This window comes from Panicum virgatum, chromosome 2K (genome assembly GCF_016808335.1).
Source record: "Panicum virgatum strain AP13 chromosome 2K, P.virgatum_v5, whole genome shotgun sequence".
In the NCBI taxonomy this organism is placed as follows: domain Eukaryota; kingdom Viridiplantae; phylum Streptophyta; class Magnoliopsida; order Poales; family Poaceae; genus Panicum; species Panicum virgatum.
Window position 1 is genome coordinate 68,452,322 of NC_053137.1, and position 8,647 is coordinate 68,460,968.

The following is an 8,647-nucleotide window of genomic DNA, read 5'->3' on the forward strand; positions in this document are numbered from 1 at the left end:
ACGAGGCCATAGGGAAAAGGGGTCGGGGGTGTTGGAGATCGGACGTTTGGAACAGAGAAAGATTCCGAGAACTAGGGTTCAGGGTTTTAGGCGGATTTTGAGCTCAACGATGAAAAGTTTTTGGAAAAATATTTTAGCGCGTGATTTAATTTTGATAGATTTTCGGGATGTCACATCCTCCTCCGCCGCCACCGCTCAGCTCCTCCCCGGTGCGAATCCGATCTTCCCTCGAGCGGATCCGGCGTGGCCAGCAGCGGATCGGGGCCGGACGACGGCGAACGAGCTCGAGCTCAGCGGCGAGCCCCTCCACCTCCCTCAGCGTGGGGCAGCTCAGGGCCTCGAGCTCGCCGGCCTGGAGCTTCGCCGAGCCAAGGTCGACCGAGCGGGTGGGGCGGCGCGGGGCCTTGAGCTCCCCTTCCCCTCTCTCTCTCTCTCCGTCCATGGCGGCGGCAGGCTGCGGAGGCCGGGCACGGCGGCAGGCGGCAGCTCCACGGTGGGTGGGATGGCGCGCACCCGTGCAGACCCCGTGCCGCGTCAGCCGATACCGTCGCTCGCCACCCGTGCTGGAAGTAGCGCGCGGAGGCCGACGCTGTATTTTACCACGTGGGATAGCGTGCCCCGCTGCGGGCTTTTTCTCTATAAAACCATGCTGTAAGTCACGTTGCGTTTCTTTTAGCGCGCCCACTGCGGACAGCCTTAGTTAGCCATGCATTTTTGAACAAGGAAATAAGGTTCATTTTTGACAATTGTTTTCCAACAAAATCAGTTATTAGTACAACAAAAGCACATAGTGTTGGTGTTTTACCGTCGGGTTCTCCGAGGGGTATCCCAAAGAGAGTGGTTATGAGTAGGGACTCGCCGATATCAGAACGCAATGGGGCAAGGAACACAAGGATTTAGACAGGTTCGGGCCGCCGGAGCGTAATACCCTACGTCCTGTGTGGTGGTTTGTATTCCCTCTGGTATTGTTCGATGTTTTTTGGACGGGTCCTTGCTCGCCCTTATATGATCGGGGGAAGCAGGGTTACATGGAAATCCTTGTCCGAGAGGTTCGGCTAGTTCCCGAGACCGTCGACTAGTTCTACTCCTATTCGGGTAGGTACAAAAAGAGGTAGGGCATAACCATATGCTACTCCCTACTCTAGAATATTCCATGCCCATGGGCAGTCCTACTGTCCCGGGTCTGACAAGCCCCCGAGATCTTCGTAGTCGAGTCCTGCAGGCATTGAGCGCTTCTGGAGACATCCGTCGGGTGCTTCGGGAGCTCATGGACTTTTGTTTGCGTAGTCATGTGTTTTAAGCGCGTCCGGAGCAAGCCGTCCATTTTCGGAGTCCATCGACTGTTTTGAGTAGTCTTCCGAGTGCTTCTATGGCTGCATCGAGGCTATGAGGTGCTCAAGCCCCGAATCTGTATATATGGTGCGCGATGTACTCGCGCTCCATATGGAGTAGCCCCCGAGCCTTAGTTTGATTTGATGAATCGGGCTGAGGATCGACTCGGTCCTTCTGGGTTCTCTGATATTCTGTTTGAAGTTTGGAATTTTTTCAAAAAAAGTTGCTATTTATGACACGTATCCCGCAGCCCCCGAGCCTTGAGTCTGAATCCGTGATTTGGGGTTGAGGATCCAGGAGAATAATGTCGTGTCCTCTGCAATCTTTCTAAGCTCATCAGTGTTGTAGTGATTCTTCTGAAAATGTGGCAGGGCGGTGTACTGTTTGTCCGTGGGTTCACGTGGTGAGTACTGTTGTAGAATCTTTTCTGTTTCGCCCGTGAACCTCCCTGCTTCTTGGATGACATGGGCTGAGCCACGGCTCCGCTGCTTCCTCTATTTAAGCCGAGTCTACTGAGTTTGGATCTTCATTCTTGCAGATGTAGCCATGGGTTCCAAGTGGAGTTCTTCATTGGAGAGTACTCAACCTCCTGATGAGAGTACTTGTTTCGTCCTTGTGGATGCTAGAAGAGTGTTTGCGAGCAGCACAAACACTTGTTTTCTCTCAGGCTGCCACCTTTGCTCTTCACATCGCAGCCATCCTGGTTGTCTTGATAGAGAGCTGGTTCCGCCATTTCTGCATTGAGAACCGGGATTTGTTGGCTGAAATAACTCTGAAACCGGTGCGCGGCCTTCAGTTTTCTTGTTATTTTACCGTACTGCCACTAGCTCTGCTTATTTAACTGCTCGAGTAAATCTAGGTTTAGCATGTTTTCCTTAGCCCTCTTCCACCGCCGCTAACTCATCTGCTATTGCTTTCGAGTGCCACGAGAAACTAGCCACCGCTAGCCCCCGAGCGTGAAGCAAGAGAGAATCATTCTCATGGCACCGAAGAGATCCGCTTCAAAGGGGAAGGTGGACGATCCTGCCATTAGCAAGGCAGAGGTCCATGGGTGGAAGTCGAGTATGTGTAATGACTCCCATCTTTTGGATCTTGTGGGGAAACATCTTCTTCGACCCCAGAAAGTGATCCATTGGCGTGGTTCCGAGGAGGAATCTTTTCCTCATGAGGGTGGAAACGAATCTGTTGTTTTCCTTCCTCATGTTCTTCGGGGTCTCGGTTTTCCTGTTTCTGATTTCTTCCGTGGCCTCCTTCGTTACTAGGGTGTTCAAGTGCATCACTTGATCCCTAATTCCATCCTTCACATCTCTATCTTTGTCCACTTGTGTGAAGCCTTCCTGGGGATCGAGCCCCGCTTTGATTTGTTTCAGTATTTCTTTCATCTGAAACCTCACCCCAACGATTCAAAGGTGGATGTAGTTGGGGGAGCCGGGTTGCAATTTCGTCAGGGGAGGAAACCCAAGTATATCCCCTACGATTTGAGTGGCAAGGTCATCGACTGGAAGTCGATGTGGTTTTATATTAGAAATCTTTCTTCTTCTCTTCCTCTTCGTACTCCTGGCCCCCCTGTGAAGAAATCGAACTGGAATTCCAAGGGGTGTGGGGGGACCAGGTTAATTTTCTTCTCGGGGAGATTGAGAGGTTGAAGGCGGATCACCAGATTTGCGGTGCGTCTGTGATTGCACATTGGTCGATGCGTAGGATCCAACCGCTGCAGCGGCGGGTCAATTTTGGCTTTCAGTATACGGGAGAGGCAGATCCTTCCCGCTATACCCGAACCAAGATTTCAGAGGACGATTTGAAGCATCGGGTGTTAGAACTGCTGAAGAACGTGCCAGGGACAGCCAATGTTGCTGGGACTTTCATCGCTACCAGGCGTCCTCGGGAGGTACTATTTCGAGTAGTCGACTGAGGTGTAGTTCCAGTATTTTTTGTCGAGTAGTCGAGTTGATTCGGTATCTTTCATGCAGATTAATCCCGAAAATTATCAGAGTATGCATCCGCTGCCTGAAGATGTGCCTTTGGTGCATACTGACTCAAGTGTGCCTCTGACTTCTTTTGTCTTGTATTCTGATTTGAAATTGCCTTTGGATCCTTGTTTGATCGTAGTTGAATCTTGTTTGTAGGTCCTTTGGCAAGTCGGACGGCGTCGGACGTCTAGGAGCGGACGGCGGATGAGCCGGCTGTCGAATCTATGAGGTCTCGGAAGCGGAGTGCCGCTTCTGCTGGGAGTAGTGACAGGTGAGTACGGCTTAGTACCCTTCTGACTTGTTGCCTTTTCTTGATGGCTTTTCTTTTTTTTTCTCAGGCCTCATTCCTCTTCTAAGAGGCAGACGGTGGGCTCTATCGCAAGCCCTATCGACTCGGCTCCTGCTGCGCCGACTGAGTCCGGTGGGAGCGGCTCTGCTAAGGGGCAGAGTGGTTCGGGACATATCGTAGTCCCAAAGTTTGTGAAGCCGAAGAAATTCGTGCTGAAACACTCCTCTCAGTAAGTGTTTCTGTTGATGGATTGCTTGCATTTGTTCTTTTTGATACTGTAATTGAAGTTCGAGTACTTCTTGCTTTTGTAGCAATCCTGATGCTCTTGGAGTTGATGAGTCGGTGAAGGGGATTGTTGATCCCCTTAAAAAAATTGCCCAGCTGCCTCCTAGCTTGCCAAAGGAGGGCGATCAGTTGGGTGAAGCTGCTATTGGTACGGGGAGGGGGGTCCCGTGGCCGAGGAAGTGGTTAAGGAACCTCTTGCTGCCGACACAGGTGAAAGTCTTGATGTGGTCGACTCGTTTTTTCATCGAGCTTTTGCTGACTGTCTTTGTATGTTTCAGATGAGCAGGCTGAGGACCAGCCGGAGAGTCCTTCGGTTGCTGCTAATGTTGATATGGTCCCACTGGAAATGCCACAGCGGGTGGAGAGAGTGGTCGTGGAGTCGGCCGGCGTTGCCCAGGGGATTCTGGGCTGCTATTCGGCTCTTGTCGTAAGTAGCATTTTGAACTCAAGTACCTTTGTTGAGTTGTCGAGTACTTTTGTCTTGATCGTGCTTTGTTGGCAGAATCTGGCCAAACAAGTCGCAGAGCAGGCCGAGTTCCTTCGGCGGGCTGGGGAGGATATCCAGCTAACAGTTGACCAATCGCTTCAGCTTGAAAAGATGGCTGCTCTTGAGAGGTCTTCTAGGGAGCAGTCGGAAAAGTTCAAGCTGCTGGAAGCCCGGGTGAAAACTTTGGAGTAGGACAATTATACTTTAAAGGAGAAGGCCTCTAAGCTACAGGAGAGGGTCAAGGCTGCTGCCAAGGAGAAGAAAGGTATTTTCCTCTTTCTTCTGTGTCCCTCGAGTAGTTTTCTTCTGTTCTCATGTTTTTCTTGCTTTGCCAGAGCTAAAAAGTTTGTTGTCGCGAAGGGATAACGATGTGACTGATCTGACCAATATTATGTAGCGTCACGCAGATGTTGTGGAGAAGCTGACCAAGATCAAGGCTGATGCTGACAAACAGACGGTCAGTGATATGAAGCAGATCGGGGAGCTTTCCCAGCAGTTGTTTGATCTTGAAGGGGCGGCCAAAGTAGTCGTCGACATGGTGGAGGACGAGGAAGCTGCTGGGAAGAGTCTGATGGAGCGACTTCGCGAAGCCCCCCAGAAGCTTAGTAGCTTTTTCTCCGATACCTCCAGGGACTACTTGGCCCACGCTTTTGGATTAGTTAAATCCTTTATTCCTTCCGCGAACTTGTCCCTTATTGGTGATGGGATTGCCGCTGGCTGTTCAGAGGAGCAATTCTCTGAGTATGTCGCGGAAATGAAGCCCATCGTTGATAAGGTTATCAACGGGTTGGAGCCTGCTCCGGAGTCTTGAACAATTTGTTGTAATGTCCTCTTGGCTTTTGTGTGGATATGGGTCCGCTTGAGTACTTTTATCATTGTGATGTATAATACTTTTTTTTCTTTCATCTGACGGCCGGTTGGCCGGTTGCCTTTTCATGAAATTATTTCTTCGAGTACCGTAGTAGCTGATATGCTTGTTGTCTTGAGCGGCAACTCCACCAGCGTCAGATCTGATCTGATGGCTCAAATCTCCATCACTTGTCGAGTTTCCGAACTTGACATCAATGAACCTCCGATCGTTCGCCCCAGGGCAACGCGTCGCCCGGTCATCTGCAACAATGATCTAATCTCTGGAATAGATCACGTCACCAAGTCCCTTGCCGAGTGCATTCAACTCGGCGAGACTGTGCTCGGTCGTCCAGGCGGCTCGACTGTTCTCCCGTATGGACTCCGCAACAACTCCGCTGCCTGTTCGGATCAGATCCGAGTATGTATGGGCAACCTGCGCATCATCGAGTTGGACCAGTCCGACTCGGATCAGATCCAATCTGATCCGCCCTCATCCTTCACCGGCGAGGACGACCAACAGAGGGCGGAACATCTGCACCGCAACGGCCTCCGTGCCGACCGTCGGGCCAACGAGCAAGTCATCCTTCAAGCCGAGGACGATCTCGAAAACGATGAGCGTCGCAACCCCAGGGTTGCACGGAGGGGTCCATCACCGCCAAGGCCCAGGAACCTCGAAAATGAGTTCGTCCTGGATTACGACGGTCATCAAGTCTTCGCCACGCCATCCGCCAACATGGCCGCCGTCCTCCAGGTATTCGAGGGACTACCTCAAACTCCCGAGATTGCAAAAGCTCGCGCTCGTCTGCATGTTGCAGCAACCCAGGCCCAAGGCATGAGAAGGGAGTACTCCAACCGCCGGGGGCAATCAAGCTCTAACTGCTCGGTGCGTCCTCATCGCCGTGATGAAGAGGTCGACCAGCCCGACCTTCGCGACCGTCTCGCCCGCCGAGATCTTTGACCCCGCATCGACAACCGTCATCGCCAACGCGACAACACCGAGCGGGAACGATGTCGCCGCTACGACGACGAGCATGGTGCACCCGACCACATCCGCAACAACCGCGATCACTGACCCTGCAATGACGACTACGACCTGGCGGACGACTTGGACGGCTTCTCCTCCTTCTCCGACAGGTTGCGAGCCATCCAGTGGCCCGCGACCTTCAAGCCGGTTGTCATCGAAAAGTTTGATGGTGAGTCCGACCCCAAGACATGGCTGCGTACCTACTCCATCGCCGTCCGAGCAGCGACATACTTCCCGGTGATGATGAGCCGGCAAGCACAGAACTGGCTCGAGTCTCTTCCTGCCGGCTCGATCAATAGCTGGCAGGACCTCTGCACTGCCTTCGTCCAATACTACCAAGCAGCCTGCCCGGGCCCCAAAACCAGATGGTATCTGGGCAGCGTCACGCAATGGCCTTCCGAGTCCTTGCGTGATTACATCAAAAGGTACTTTGCTAACTGTAACACAATTACAGAAGTTGATGACAAAGACGTGATCTACCACTTCCACCAAGGCCTCCATATCATCGAACTATGGAGAAAGATGTTTGAGTCCAACCCCAAGACCATCTCCGACATGATGGCCATCGTCAACAAGCACGCCGAGCGCGCACATCGCCGCCACAAGGACCGCCACGAGCCCGTTGATCGTCCTCCCCAAAGGGACGACAACCCGGCTCGCCCAAGCGGGGATCGTCCACCACGTCACGGCAAGAACCGCGACCGCGCCGAGTCATCCAATGCCCGTGATTGCAAGCGCGGCCTCGACAATACCATTGCTGTTGCCGATCGCCCTCAGCAACGTACCTCCCTGGACCAGGAGGAGCTCGACAGGCTCCTCGACTCCAAGTGCCCCTGGCACAAAGACGTCAACCACACCGCGCAAGAATGTCGTGCCCTCTCCAACAGCGTCGCTCCAGAGGAACCCAAGCGGCCCAGGCTCGATGACCGTGAAAGGTCGGGTAGCTCCAGAAGCTCCCGCGGCCGTGGCCGCAGGAACCGCTCGCCCAGGCGAGACGAGAAGGACCAGCAGGGCATCAAGTCACCCGGCACCTTCCAGGAGGAGCAACGGGTGGTTAATATCAGCTTTGGAGGCTCCAGCGCCCCATCTTGCAAGCGCAGCATCAAGCTGCACAATCGCGACGTCAACTCGGTGTTCAGACACCCGGTTGAACCTCTTCGCTAGTCGAAAATCCCCATTACCTTCGACCGACGCGACCACTGAGTTCACCTGCCCAGGCTAGGTGCTTACCCGCTCGTGGTCAACCCGGTGATACGCCAGATCTGTCTGGCCAGGGTACTCATCGACGGGGGCAGCGCACTCAATATCATCTTCGCCAAGACTCTGGAGGACATGGGCTTCGACATGACCAAGCTGGTTCCTTCAGACCAGGCCTTCTATGGCATCATCCCGGGTACGGGCTCAACTCTGGTTGGCAAGGTCACCCTCCCTGTCACGGGTACCAGGGACAACTACTGCACGGAGTCCATCATCTTCGAGGTGGCCCCGTTCGAGACTTTCTACCACGCTATACTAGGGAGACCAGCTCTCGCCAAGTTCATGGCGATTCCCAACCACACATATCTTCTCTTGAAGATGCCGGCTCCAAACGGAGTCCTTTCCATCCGTGGCGACATCCAAACATCTCACTCCTATGAGACGGAGAACATCAACACCGCCGAGGCCCTGGAGAGAAGTAACAACCAGGCCATGGTCGCTCAGGCGGCAAAGGCACTCACAATGGACCAGCTCCAGAAGCCATCCAACAACTCGGCGCCAGAGTCCCAGCTGCACCCCAATAGCCAGACAAAGGCGATCGTCCTCAGCGACAACCACCCCGACAAGACTGCCTTGATCGGGGCCGACCTCGACTCTGCATAGGAACCCGCGCTCACCTCTTTCCTCCGCGCCAACTGGGACATCTTCGCATGGAAGCCCTCTAACATGCCAGGCGTACCGAGGGAGGAGGCTGAGCACTCCTTGGATCTCAACGAGAAGGCGCGACCCGTCAAGCAACGGCTACGTCGCTTCGCTCAAGATCGAAAGGAGGCTATTAGGGTAGAGGTAACCCGGCTCTTAGCCACTGGTTTTATCCAAGAAGTCACACATCCAGAGTGGGTGGCAAATCCAGTCCTTGTAAAAAATAAAAATGGTGAATGGAGAATGTGTGTTGATTACACAGATGTTAACAAGCATTGCCCTAAAGATCCTTTTCCTCTTCCGTGCATCGACCAGGTTGTTGACTCGACAGCCGGGTGCGCGCTTCTCTCTTTTCTTGATTGCTACTCCGGCTACCATCAGATTGCTTTGAAGAAGTCGGATCAAGAGAAGACATCATTCATCACACCCTTTGGGGCGTACTGCTACAACACCATGACATTCGGCCTCAAGAACGCAGGCGCCACCTATCAGAAGGCCATCCAGAAATGCCT

General features: G+C 53.3%; 1 protein-coding gene across 1 annotated transcript; it reads left to right on the forward strand.

Annotated features, from left to right (window-relative positions):
• Window positions 1-7,568: 7,568 nt before the first annotated feature.
• LOC120695632 lies at window positions 7,569-8,096 on the forward strand. Its single transcript, XM_039978827.1, has one exon. It carries the CDS (start codon window positions 7,569-7,571, stop codon window positions 8,094-8,096), a length of 528 nt encoding a protein of 175 aa, XP_039834761.1.
• Window positions 8,097-8,647: the final 551 nt, after the last annotated feature.